Source organism: Pempheris klunzingeri, chromosome 4 (assembly GCF_042242105.1).
Source record: "Pempheris klunzingeri isolate RE-2024b chromosome 4, fPemKlu1.hap1, whole genome shotgun sequence".
Classification (NCBI taxonomy): Eukaryota; Metazoa; Chordata; class Actinopteri; order Acropomatiformes; family Pempheridae; genus Pempheris; species Pempheris klunzingeri.
The window spans coordinates 6,721,197-6,734,987 of record NC_092015.1 but is presented as its reverse complement, the minus strand read 5'-3'; the positions used below and the strand labels follow the sequence as shown (position 1 = coordinate 6,734,987).

Genomic DNA, 13,791 nt, shown 5'->3' with positions numbered 1-13,791 from the left:
CACACTTTACTGCTCTCAAAATGCATAAAGGTCTTAATGGACAGGGGAAATAAAATGAATAAATAAATAAATTGACTGCACTGATAGCTTTGATAGATAGGATAGAGCAGGGTTTGAAGGAAGCGGAGTGTAAATTTTGCGGAACTGAAGTTCAGCAGCAAATGTTTCCGACCGGATGTTAATTCTGCTGGACGGCTTTCTGTTTACACCTCAAACGTGGGTCAGCGTGCCGCCAGTGGTTGGAGAGTGAAGCTTACAGGTCATGAATAAATGTCATTAATATAAACGGAGTAAAAAATGAATAAAAAGCGCCGCGGCGAAGACTCTGCGGGGTCAAACTGTCCTGTGGAAAAAGAAAAAGCTCCGGAGTTCAATGGGACTGTCTTCAAAACCATGCTGAAGGAGCCCATCACAGCCATGAAGGGTGAGTGTTTAAGTGCACCTTGTCTCACACTTTCCCACAGAAGCGATGCTAAGTCGTATTAGAAAGTTATTAGTAGTAGTGAGCTGCTGTTTTTATTTCAATTCCGTGGTGCTTCTTGCACAATGACAATAAAAGAATTCTGATTCTAATTCTAATTCTAATTCTGATTCTGATTCTGATTCTGATTCTGATTCTGTGCAGGACTGGCGACGTTCATATCAACCGCTAAGAAGCTGCCGTGCTCGGACCTGTATGATGTGGTCGAAGGGTACATTAAAATCTCTATGGAGTGTGCAGAGATATTCAAATTGCTGGAGAGAGAAAAGCATTCAGAGAGCGAGGTGAGCTGCAGTGTTTTCCTCGGTGTGTGGGGCTGACAGGCTGTAAGTAAAGCTCTAATCAAAGCTTGTTGCTGTCCAGTTGATCCTGATATTTGAGAGTCTGGAGATGATCCTCCTGAGGACAGCCAGTGACCTGTCCCACTTCAGCACCGTTGGCAATGCTGTTGTGACAAAGACCGTTTCTGGCCACTTGAAACTTCTTCAGGGATCTTTACATTCAGAAAATCACAGGTTGGTGTGAAGACTTCAGGGCGAGGACTTCAAATGTCTGTTAAAAATGTACCCCCTGGCCTCTGCCCTTATGTTGTGTCTCCTGCTGTGCACAGGTTTGTCCGTCAGTGCCTCGGTCTCCTGTCCGCTTTGGTGTCTCAGAGTCCAGAGGCTGCCAGAGAGGTCCTAAGTCACATCTACATCAATAAAGCTCTGTCTGGACTGGCAAGGAGAAGGGATAAGAAGGTGTGATGTTGTGTTTGCCTTTTCATTTTTCAGCATGAATCACAGTTGTTGCGTTCTGGGAATGGGTTTGCTTACATCCCTCTCTGTAACTTCTCCAGGGGAGACCCGATGTCCGAATGGCTTTCATCAAATTTGTGCTGTCCTTTTTGGTGTCTGGAGATACTGCCACGGTTGGACAGATATTAGAAATCAAAGGTAATACTTAGATGTGGATTAAAATGTACGTAATGGGCTCTAATAGTCAGAGTGTTGACATGTTGATTTTGTGTGTCAGAGCTCCTGCCAGAGATCCTGAGTACAGGTCTGAAGGAGGACAGGATGTCCATCGTCAGTCTGATTTTGTCCACACTGAGGACTAGAGTAAGTGCTCAGCAGTTCACACGAACCATTTAGAGATCAATTTATGGATTGTATAATTATATTTGTTGTTATTTGTGTTGCTGCAGGTTGTACTAAACAAGGCCGTAAGTAAAACGCAGAAAGTGCGTTTTTTCTCTGCTGCTGTATTGGCCAACATAGCATCTCTGTATAAATGGAATGGGATCGTGGATGCGACCACTGGTGATGACAGAGTGAGTCACTGGCTTTTTGTCTTGTCTTTGTCCAAACAAAGGCTTTGCTATCCATTTGCTTTTCAACCTGTCGGTCTGATTTTTATTCATTTTGTTTAAGATGGACTCGGAGCATGCTGGGATATCTGTCGTGCGGGAACTTGTTCACAGCTTCCTTCTTGACCTGTGTTGCTCCCGTAAGCATGGTATCAGCTTTCATGACGTCAGCTTTGGCACAGCTGGCAGGTAAGTAGTCATTGTGTTAAGTTTACCTTGTACTTGAGAAAAATGTCTTCCTGAAAGTATGGAAACTGCTGTGTAAATGGTTAACATCCAGACCGAAATGAACTGACTCGTATACCCCACGTGCCTGGATATGATAAGGTCCTATTTGCCTCATTCACATATCCATGGGATAACTGTTAATGCCAATGCTAGTGTTTGTGCATTCATATGTTGAAAATGCATACTATTTTTTTCCTTTTTGCATTTGCTACTTGTTCCACTATAAATGTATTTCAATCCTGGTTCATTTCTTCTTAACTTGACATTACTATGTAGAGTGCTACCATTGTAATACACACACTATCTGTCCTTAGAAATCCAATAAACAAACTTTGTCCTCATCTAAAAACTCCTCATGCTGATCGTAGGATTTGACCATTTTCAGAGCTGGCAACATCGTCTTGCTTCAGTTCTTGGTGGGGCTGAAGCAGGCCACGGAGGATGAATTGGTGGCGGAGCTGGTGGTGAATGTGCTGAAAGTTAGCCCTGACGTGCTTGCCAGATACTTTCAGGAGACTCAGTATTCATACATCCCCCGCCCCAAAAGTGCTTGGCAGGACAATGTCAAGTTACTTAAAAAGGTAATGCTCGCTAGTCTGATTTTTACGAGTCTTCTTCCATGTTGGCTCATATCTAGGCTGTCTGTTTTTAAAATAACTCCTCTTTGGATTCGCATGCCAGATCTACGAGGCCCAGCCAGACATTTCCACAGTCTTCCAAACTCGTGAGGTCATCCCTCTCCCTCGCCTGCTCTCCATGATCATGGTGATATCTCTTCCTCCGGTCTGTAACAAGGCCTTCTTTACACAGGGCCTCAGTGTAAGTGACTCACTCTCATGAAGTACATTCATCTAAAGACTGAAAATGTGCAGTATTTTGTTATGGTGTTTAAATGCCTCCTCTTGTATCTGGCAGCTTACCAACACCGCGGTGCAGCTCACAACTCTGTCCATGATGAATTTCCTCTTGAAAAGAGCCAATAAGAATATGGAGTACCTTTTCAACAAGTCTGAGTGGCACGGCTCGGATGTGTACACTCTTGACATGATGGGCGAACTGGTGCAGCAGTACAGGGAGACTCTCAGCAAGGTAAGCTCAGCAAAGTACTGTCCTAAAACCCACAAAAAGTAATGATGCAAGAACTCACGTCTCCACTTTTCATGCTCTGTTCCAGATTCTGCCTGATATAACAAGCATCGTTGCAAAATGGCAGTCACTTAGCAAGAAGGAAAAGATGGAAGGTGAAGAAAAAAAGACCAAAACTGAAGGAAAAGCTCAGCAGACAGAAAATAAAAACGAAGCGCCTGGTAATAACATTCACAGTACATGTGTATAGTTTATTCTAATCAGTCCTTTAAAACAGAAGGGATGACCAGCACAGACATGTAACTGACTATGCTTTTTTTATGTTGAGCAGTTGCTGAGTCAGCTGAGGTGATCCTGCTGAAGACTCTGATTCTTCAGGTCATATGTCTTTACCAGAAAGTAGTCCCACATCTGGTCAGCCAGTGCAAATTTGACTTCAGCAAGCTGTTTAAAGGTGACTTTTTTTTTTAATCGTTGAGGTCATATACAAGTAAAATGTTATGCATATGATGCTAGTGGTTCTTCACACAAAGCCTTCAAAGTTAAATGTTTTTTACCTCTTCAGGGATTGTGTCAGAGAAGGGAATAAGGGAAGAAGTTCCCCCAGTTTTGCAGTACCAGATTCTGCAGTTGGCCTTAGATCTCCCTGCAAACAAGTTCTCTTGGTTCCGCATACAGGTGAAGAAGTTTAACTGCTGGTTTTACTTCTCTAGTTAGACCTGGATTTTCAGAGATTGTTGTATAGACGATGTTGCGTTGCTTTCAGCATTGTTGCTAATGTTGTATGCTGGTTTTATTCCCAGGATGTTGCAGATACAGAATCATCGTCGGGAGAGAAGTCAGTACTTTACCTGCTTCTCAAGATGTTTGTCAGCAGCAGCAGCAGCCACCTGAAGACCTCCACACAGACGCTGGTTCTCAAAGTAAGAAGCCGTTGTCCGTTTCCTCTTGCATTTGCTTTCCCCTTGAACTATATGTGAAACATAGATCGGATCAGGCAGGCATGAGATGGGACAATTGCTTGCTTCTAGTTTACGTCACAGTAGTTCACTTGGGCAGTCAGACTGTAAATGAGATTTTCTCTATACTTTAGAGAAACACATAGTGAACAAGCATTAAGTAGTACAAAAACTGAAGTACACTTTTAGATTACTTCAGCTCAGCTTCACCCCTCAGTAGTTAGAAAGTACAGTTTTGAGAATGTATTATTTCTGAGGGAGATGATACGTTAGCAGTTCCTCAGGTACACCGGGGAGCAGTTCCATCCCTACAGTTAAGAAAAGAAGTCTCTGAATTACTTGAAAGAGCCTCGAGTATGATGGTTCTGTTTTACAACTGCATGTTTATGAAATTAATGAAGTACGATTAACGAAGGCAAAAGTCCATATGTTAATATTTAACTGCAAAAGCTTCAGATCAGCCCCTCCCATCAGTATTCCAGAACTCACTTTTAGGGAAAAAACTGACCACTGTTTTGTATTTCCGGCCTCGTATTAAGGTACTCAAGGACAGTGGGGTGTTTGAGTACACCTGGACTGAGCTTGAGCTCTGGCTCGACCAGCTGGCTAAAGTAGAGCCAAACCAACAGGAGACTGTCATCCAGTTCTTGGAGAGGGTGAGCCCCACGTGGCATCTTATTTAAATCTTCACATTGCTTGTCTATTACATGTTTGATAGACATAATACACCATTTTGAATCATTTTGAAACAAAGTACTTGTAATTGATAATACACTCTCTTAACCTAGGTGTTGGTGAAACTGGTGTGTAATTCTTACACATACACAGATAAGGTTGCCAGCCTGGTCCAGGAAGCAGCTTACCTGCAAGCTAACCTAAGTAACCAGGAGGTCGACACTGCCAGTATCCCAGTCTCACACATAGATGGTAAGATCGAGATGGTAGGATCAGAGAATCAAAGTTTCTTCCAGCAATAAGCATGTTATGATTTTTACAATTACACAATGTCTTCTAGATGTCTTAGACATGCTGGATGTCATTATGGAGGGTAATGAAGGTGAGATGGAGCAGTTCGGGCCGTCTCTGAGTGAAGACCTCATCATCCAGACGTTCCCCTTCAGTGTGGTGGTACCTGCTGCTCTGGAGGCCCGAAACAAACTGCCAGCAGACAAAGGTAAAGCATATCTAAAATCAGTGTTTCAAAATGTTCAAAATTGTTATTATTCATTAGTTTATAATTTGCTCCATCAAAAGTCAACTTTAGCCAGGAATAAAGTCAGTTTTACCTGAACTAAAACTACCTGTGTGGTGTGTTGTAATGTTGGTCACCATCTGTGTTTTCTCTCCTCAGGGGTGGTTTATGACTACTTGTCTGCAGTGCTCTCAGACGTGCTGCACTGTCAGAGAGAGCCACTGCCCTTCTGTCTGGCTCTGCTGCAGTACGATAAAGAGCTTGTGTCCTCAGAACTCTCTGCTTCTCCTCATCCCTCCATCATACATCTTCATCAGTATTACTCCAAATGGCTACCGCAGCAGTGCCGGGAGGAGCTGGTCGGTTTTTGGTGGAGCTAAGAGATGGTTTGAATGAGAGGGTGATGTGATACTGAAGATGACACTTCTCTTTTTTCGCAGTTCAAGTCCACTGAAAACCATTCAACCGTGTCAACCCCTACTTCGTTCACTGCACTGACGAAAGCTGCATATAGCCAAGGAGCGAGCACTTTGCTTGAGGATGCCTTCAGGAAGGATGTGGAAGAAACTCTATCTTCCATGTTGCTGGCTGAGTTTCCAGTAGCAATTAAGCAGATCTTACTCTACATGAAATCAACAGTGGAAAACCTTGGCACGGTAAGCACACAAAACAAGCTTAGTTCTCAGTAAATTACTAAGTTAATAATTACATACGTAACATTATATCCTTCTGCTCAGTTCCCCAAAGACATAGGAACTGCCCCTCTGAAGACCTTAATGGGAATACTCCAGAATTTGGTGACCAGGCTGCTAGACTTCCAGGAGACCACAAACTCTGAGCCCGGTGCTGAGAAGTCCCAAGAAGGATCAGACCTCTTCCTGGAAATCAACCAGTCAGCCACAGCAGAAGCCAAAAAAGAGCAGGTTGGGAAAAAGTGTAGCTTTTACAGTAACCTTTAATTGATGGACTGTTTTTTTGTTCAAACATAATAAAAACAATAACTGATTTTAATGCGACACTCCCTGTGTTTAGATCCTTCTCTCTGCACTCGGCTCCATCTTCAAGCATCCATGCTTGCAGCAGTGGTTTCTGGCTCTGGAGCTGGCTGCTTTGCCTCCTCACACTCTGAACCCCGTCAGACTAAAGCACCTGTGCGCTCAGCTGAATGATGACATTCTGGGCTTGCTGAAGACCAGTGTCCCCACTCTCCGTGATCTGGGTCACCTGGAGCTTATTTGTAGCTACATGGGGGCTATAGAAAAGGCTGTGCTCAAGGAACTGATGGAGACGGCCTCAAAGGCTACAAAGAAACAGTCCAGACCTTTCCAGGCCCTCCTTTCTCTGCACACCTACATGGACCCCTGTAATCTGAGGGAGGTGGTCTCCAAGCTGCTTCTCCTCCCCCAGGAGAGCTTAATCTCCCCCGGCAGTGAGGGCGCACAAGCTGAGCTGAGTGTCTATGGTCATGCAGCAGTGCAGATCCTCACAGAGTCTAAAGCTAACTCTTCCCAGGACCACAGCATCTTCCTCTCTCAGGCACACCTCCATGGCCTGGGCACCCTGCTGCTGTCCTGCTCCAGCCCTGCACTGGAGGCCTTCCTGCTGCAGACTCTGTCTAGTGAACCAGGCAGTGCCAAGCTCATCCACACAGATGTGCTGCTGCACTGTCTCCAGTGGCCTCTCTCAGACACTCAGGCCATCAGCTGTCTGCTGCTGCAGAACTGCTCCACACACCGCCTGTGCTTTGAGCTGTGGTGCCTAGAGCAAGCAAACATGGAGAAACTCTCAGAACAGACGGAAACCTTCCTTCCACTAATCAACACCTACCTAAAATTGGCAAGTAGAGAGGATCCTGCCCGGCCCAAAGATGGTTAGTACGAAAACAAGTTTTTTTTTAAAGTGTTTTTCAAGTTTATTTTCTCGTCTTTTTTACTCCCATTGCCACTTGTATGTCAATTTAAATGCTTAATTGTGTGTTTTATAGTGCAAATAGAAGTTTTAAAAGCCTTGAAGAAAGCACTGCTTGCCAAATTGTCCCAGTGCGGTCTGGGAAACCTGACAGAAGAGTCCGGAGCCCAGCTTGCCGACACATTAGCCAGTCTGATCAAGCTCTCCGCTAACATCAAGGACATCAGGGACTTGATCAACAATCTGCCCAATGCTCTTCAACAAGTGAACAGTTTTGAAAGGTATTGATAAACTCTTTACTCTAAGTAAATTACCAGAATCACAAGTTATTAGCTAAATGTTGTTTTCTCTTCCAGGTGGCAACTGATAGATGTTATCAATGAAAAACTGGCTGATTGCCCAGAAGAACAAGAAAGCTGGAGGAAGTCTGTCACGACTGCTGCCCTCAAGTGTCTCATCGCCACTTACAGTCACACTAAAGATCAGGCTTCCTCATCAGAGCAGGAGCAGAGCATCCTGGAAAGACTGCAACAACTCCTTGTGGGTTTATTTTCCTTCTACTTGTACATTTTCTTTACCTCATGCATTTCCTAATTAATCTTCTTCACGCAGACATCAGCTGAAGACATCACTGCGTCTGAATGGAACAGTTTTGTCAAGATTGGACTGAAGTAAGATATTTCTATTTCTAAATCCATTCTGCTAGAAGTTTGTGGAAGATCGCCATGTGGATTTTATTTCAACAATGATGTTTTCTTCTGCTGTAGATATCGCTACAGGGATCACAACTTTCTGAACACCCTGAGCGACCTGTTGAAAGTGATGTACGGCAGCAGTGAAGTCCAGAAGGATGTGATACCTTTATCCACTCTCCACATGATGACCAGTAGTCATTCTCTGTTCCTGCCCACCATGTTGGACTCATATGAAGAGCCTAGCAGGTGTCAGGCTAAAGGTAATGTAGAATAGAGTGGAGAAAAACTTTAAATGACAAACCTGAGTCCTTCAATTATTTATTCTATTATTAGTATTATTAATCCAAACACATTTAATTTGTTGTAATTTCAGAAGCGTTGGTGTCCCTACTTCTCTGTTTGGTGAAGAAATGCCCAACAGTCTGTAACATCAATCACTTTGTTGTACTTTTGGGAGCATATGGAGTCACACTGAGTTCTTTAGGTAAAACAGAAAATCTAAGTATTCTTGCGTTTGTGTGTTTGCTTTCGTTCTCTCCTCTTATGTCTTGTTTTGGTTTGCAGATCAGAAGCTATTACTGCTTCTTCAGGAATATGAAAGAAACAACGTCAGTCTACTGAAATTTCAGTAAGTCGCATTCGTATTTGTATGTTGTACGTCTAACAAGTGCACTTGTAAAACACTGACTGTGTGTTTTCAACGGCAGATCCTTCTTGTGGGGACCAGCAGCTGTGGAGCACCACAAGACCAGGAAAAGTCTGGGAGCGTCCCTGTGGCAGCAGGCGAGCTCAGACGACCTGCTCGCCCTGCTGAAAGCAGACAGGATGCTCCAAACTATTGCACACTTTCCCCAGCAACGTAGAATCATCCTGCAGGTCAATATTTAATGTCATATTTAATGTTGCGTATCTACCTTCACCCAGTTCACAAAAAATTTATTTTCTCAAACAAACTGTGATGTGAAGCCATGCAAGTAGTTTTTATTTTAAGGGCAGTGAGGAAATTGTTGCATGTGTTGTTCTTCAATACTTTGAGCATCACAAATGAAATTCCATCCACCTCCATTGTGATCGGTTTGCTGCAGGAATCTAGACAGATATCTTCAAAGGGATTAGTTTGAAAATACGTTGGTATTTGGATGAAACGTTTAATATCTTTTTTTCTCTTATAGGGTGATAAGGAACTGCTGTACAGTAACAATGCAGTAAAGGACCTTGGGAATTTATATGATCCCTGCTTTCTTTTGCCTCTATTCAGCTCCATGCTGCAGCCAGGTGAGTATTTTTCATCGCTGTTGTCATCATTCCTTGTACGTAAGTTACCGCTGCTTCATTAGCGTTACAACTTCTCCTTTTTCTGTGTCACAGAGTGTGTGATTGACTGCCACAAGTTCGTATCCAGCCACGCCCTGGGAGTGACTGTAATGGCTCTAAGTAGCTACGACCCAAAAGTGAGAGCGGCAGCATATCATGTGCTGAGCTGCTTCTACCAACACCTGGAGGGCGCTCGCTTCAGAGAGAAGAGACAGGTAAAGTATCAGGGGGGTAGTTTGTGATTGTGAAAATATCCTGTGTGTGGAAGTGATCTCCAGAAGCTTTTTTTTTGTCAAATAGCTTCTGTACTTGATGGATACAGTGAAGAATGGAATTCGACAGCAAAATCAAAGACTTCCATTTGTCCTGACCACGTACATCTCCAAAGTGGCTCAGCAGATGCTAAAACCTGGTGTGTAACCCTGAAAACTTGCGTGAAGTTAGTCCCTGACCAGATTTGACCCACAGTGTTTACACAAGGATGTTTGTATATGACGAGTTTGAGACTAGATGTTGAAATTTTAATCTTTTTGTTTGCTTTGTTTGTTGCAATTCTGCATATGTATTTTTTATGGCCTGCTGCTTAACCGACCTTGCCCTCACAATCATTTTTTCTTGTTTTTTCTGATTTCTCAGAGGACCACATGTATGTGGTGTTGAACAGGTTTCTGCTGTCCCATCAGAGTCTGGACTTCAGAAGAGTCCCTGAGTTCTTCAAGCTATTCTATGGCTTTAACTTGGAGGTAATATATCAAATAAACTACAGAAAACATTGTTTACGCTTTCTCATACTGCAAGTTATTAATCATGACTGGTAAATTTGACCCTGAAAAATAAATGAATGACCAAAAGAACATTTAACCTTCATTTGCTTGTTTTGCCAAGCTCTGGCTTTTTTTAGACGGGTGATATCTGTTTCTATCTGAATGGATTATCAGCTGCAGGAGTAGGACTGACTGCGTCTGTTTTTTTCTGCAGCATAAAATGGAACGCGAGTGGATCTTGAGTGTGCTGGAGGAAGGGTTAAGTGACAGACACTGCTATCAATTGTGTGAACAACAAGGCATCTTTCAGACTCTTTTAGGCTTCAGCAGCAGCCCCCTGTGTGATGAACACTGCCAGGTATGCACTGTGGGAAGAATGCAACACATTAGTAGTGAAGTGAAGACAGATGATGAAGAGAGGGATACATAAAGCTGCTCCGAAATGCTCCCCATGAGGAACAGAAATCTACAGAAATCAACAGAAATTCTATCTAACGTGCATCTCCCCACTAGGCACAGATTATCAGGGTGTTGTGCCAGGCCTCCTGTGTGACCAGAGCAGCTTATAACCTCACCAAGAGCTGTGGGCTCCTAACCTGGATAATACAGCTGGTTGAAAAAAGGTAAACTTAAGAATAAGTTCCAGTTTTAATTATGACATTATCATTCATATTACTATAATAATGTTTCGGTCAGTTTCACATTTCACAAGTCTGTTCTTATTATCCTCCTCAGGAATCTGGACCAGCAGCTGCTAAGTACCATCATAGATCTGCTCCACGTGCTGTGGTTTACTAACCTCGGACAGAAAGAAGAACATGTGGATAAAGGCAAGACCTCCTCAACTACAGAGGAGAAACCTCAGAGCCCAGTGAAGTGTCTCCCAATCCCACTGATCAGTGAATTCCTGTGCGTGGCACTGACGATCAGCAGACACCTCAGGTACAGCTCTGCGACTATGAGATATTCTCAGCAGGCATCACACTGAAAATATCATTTCACTGAAGTTTTAAGTCACTCTTTGGGACATTCACCCAAAACTAACCATGAGCTGTACAGAAGTTGAGAGTTGAGAAACCTCACGTAATAAATGTTAACTGTCTTTTGGTCAAGGATGTCAGTGTTTGTTTGATCTCCTCCTGTCAGGTTGAGTGTGAAGGCCACTCAGCTCAGGCTGTTTCTGGAGACCCTTTGCTCTGTACTGAAGCATCGTGGGACAGCTCTCAATGTAAACAAACAGGCCGACCGGCTAACACTCCACCCACAGCCTCTCTCTTGTACCGAAGCCCTCGCTCTGCTTCTCCCCTGGGCCTCCCTGTCCCGCAACACAGCACTCCTGGCTCAAATACATGCGTTGTCTGAAAAACACAAAGTGAAGGAATTGCTGGGTGAGTGCTATTAATACTGTAATTATTAAGTGTATCCTTCAACACATTCTATCACACCGAGAGGCTTGTACAAATGTTGTCATGTTTGTCTTTCTGCCAAAGCCACAAATTACTGTGCGTAATGGAAAAAGTAGATGATGACTGTTACTATCGCTGCTGCAGTGGCGGGTCGTAATTCTGATCGATGGGGAAAAGTCTTGCAGTAAACCCTGTGATATGAAAGCTTTGAAAGCAATGAAGCAAAAGAGGCTACACAGAGGCATCTGTGCAGGAGTCTTGGTCACAAAAAGTCCAAAATGAAGAACTTTTACAAAAAGTGTTGGCCTATACCACTAATAGACATGAAAACCTAATATGACCCACCGTGAAGCAGTTTAGGCAGTTGTAGTTAAAATGCAGTTGCAGTGTTTTCCAAAAGGTATTTTGTCTACACTATTGCCCAAACAGGGATTTTGTTTAGTTTTGATAACTGTATAGCTGATAAATCTATAAGATCTTCTTTAATGTGACAGATTTGTAGTCAAATGGCAATTCTTGGTTCACTATTTACTTATCCACTTCAATTCTGCTCTTTTGGTTCTTTGAGGTATCAGAGGAAAAAAAAAACACATAGAGCCAAAAAGCTGACATAAATTCCCATAAATTATGATTAATATTTGATATTATGTTTTCTGGGCTTACGATGAAGCCAAGCCCACATTAGAGAGTTAGTACCCTGAAGACCACACCAGCTCCAGTCAATAACTGCCCCAGAGTGGCCACTTGCTCGACTCTGTTGTAGTTTTCCGTGACAAACAGTGGAGAATTTACTTCTTTGTTCTGTTTCACATTATTCAAATCATTCGTTTGTAACTTTAATGGCATAAACATAGTTTTGTTCCTGTTCCTCCTCAGGGATGGGAAAGGATAGGGCCCGAGGTAAAGGCTCCTTTTCCAAGGCCCGCGCACAAAGAGAGAACCTGGCAGAGGATGCTGAGAATGAGAAACAAGAGGAGAGTCTCCTGACAGAGTGTAAATTTTACCTCAGCAGCATCTTTGTTCATTGGGAGCCTGTGTTTCCCCTCTCTGAACCCCAGCCAGCTCAGCCAAGAGACAAACTGGGCTCCAGTCGGTTGGCCAGTGATACTGCGCACCTGCTCACCAAGTGGTCCCTGAGGTGCTTGGTGGAGGACTCGTATGATGTAAACAGAGCAAAAGAATTCTTACACTGGGTTGAAAAGGCTGTGATCAAACACAGGGAAATTGTGGATGTTGTGTTACTCGATCCTGGCTTGAAGGCAGACCTCCTTCGACTCTACCACCAAGCCTTTGAAGCCCAGTGTGGCTCCAGCATTTCAGAAAGAGTGGAAACCTTCCAGCTATTTACCAACATCATGATGCACTTCCTAGAGACCCAAGGCCACCTTCCAGAGCTGCACCAGGCCGTCGTCTCTGCCTGCCCGACAGAGGCCTCACATGATCAGCCTAGACACGGTAAGAGCCTGCCAACTTATTCATAAATCTGTTACTGCTAGTGTGCCTCATCTCACCTTAAGTTTACCCACCTTAAATTTGATGCAACATTGCAATGCAGGACATTTTTAACATTTCATGGATTACTAAACCTATTGACTGAAAGACATCTGGCCTATGTTACTGACTGCTGTCACCATGTGTATTTTGATTCAGTTACAGAAGCAGATTGATTTTATTATTTTTTTATTTTATTTCCAGAACATTTATCTTGTCCAAGTCAAGGCATGTGATAGAAAAGATATGCCTACTTGAAAGGATAATTTAGAGATGGGAACAGTCTTACTAACAAATATTAAAAACAAAAAACACGAGTAGACACGTTTATTTTTTCTCTGATTATATCTGGAAAGTCAGACAATGACATCTTGTGGGAGTGTCCTCCAGGGAGGTGACTAAGCTGAAGCGTTAATTAATGAAGCCTCTTTTTTTTTCTCCTTTCCAGAAGCAGGCCTGGTTCTGTTGTCGTTGTACATTCACGAGTTGTGGAGTGGAGCCACATCAGCAGAGCTGTTCCTGTCTCATGTCAGTTTGGTGACCAGAGCCAAGTGTAAAAGACAAAAAGCATCCAAGTCATCGCTGACTCCAGCAGCCATCAGAGACATCTGTAATGACATCATCAGCATGAAGAGTTAGACATCTGAACTCTTTGAAATAGAATTGATTCCAAGGAAATGTTTTTATTAGTCATTTTGCTTTGTTTCTTGTAAAAAAAAAAAACAACCAACTGAAGATATTTTCTAAACCATCTGTGATTAAAATGTTGATATACAAATCTGTTTTTTTGAAAATACATTTCCTGCCTAATTTTGTATGATTGGATTGAATTTTTCTTAGTGTTAGAACACAAAAGGATGTGGACTAAACTAAAGAAATGGGATTAAATGCAGTAAAATTGCCCTCTTGATGAAGCACA

General features: G+C 43.0%; 1 protein-coding gene across 1 annotated transcript; it reads left to right on the top strand.

The window, feature by feature from the left end:
- Positions 1-259: 259 nt before the first annotated feature.
- urb1 (URB1 ribosome biogenesis homolog) lies at positions 260-13,618 on the top strand. Its single transcript, XM_070829155.1, has 39 exons — positions 260-424; positions 626-765; positions 845-996; positions 1,092-1,221; positions 1,320-1,416; positions 1,496-1,581; positions 1,668-1,793; positions 1,894-2,018; positions 2,443-2,638; positions 2,739-2,876; positions 2,973-3,146; positions 3,232-3,364; positions 3,475-3,597; positions 3,709-3,821; positions 3,947-4,066; positions 4,642-4,758; positions 4,891-5,029; positions 5,118-5,276; positions 5,454-5,653; positions 5,735-5,950; positions 6,032-6,217; positions 6,327-7,164; positions 7,279-7,483; positions 7,559-7,742; positions 7,815-7,873; positions 7,970-8,157; positions 8,271-8,381; positions 8,462-8,525; positions 8,605-8,773; positions 9,070-9,172; positions 9,266-9,426; positions 9,512-9,623; positions 9,848-9,954; positions 10,190-10,333; positions 10,489-10,598; positions 10,711-10,917; positions 11,122-11,363; positions 12,258-12,836; positions 13,321-13,618. Exons 1-39 carry the CDS (start codon positions 298-300, stop codon positions 13,509-13,511), a joined length of 6,771 nt encoding a protein of 2,256 aa, XP_070685256.1. The 5' UTR covers positions 260-297; the 3' UTR covers positions 13,512-13,618.
- The last annotated feature ends 173 nt before the right edge of the window (positions 13,619-13,791 follow it).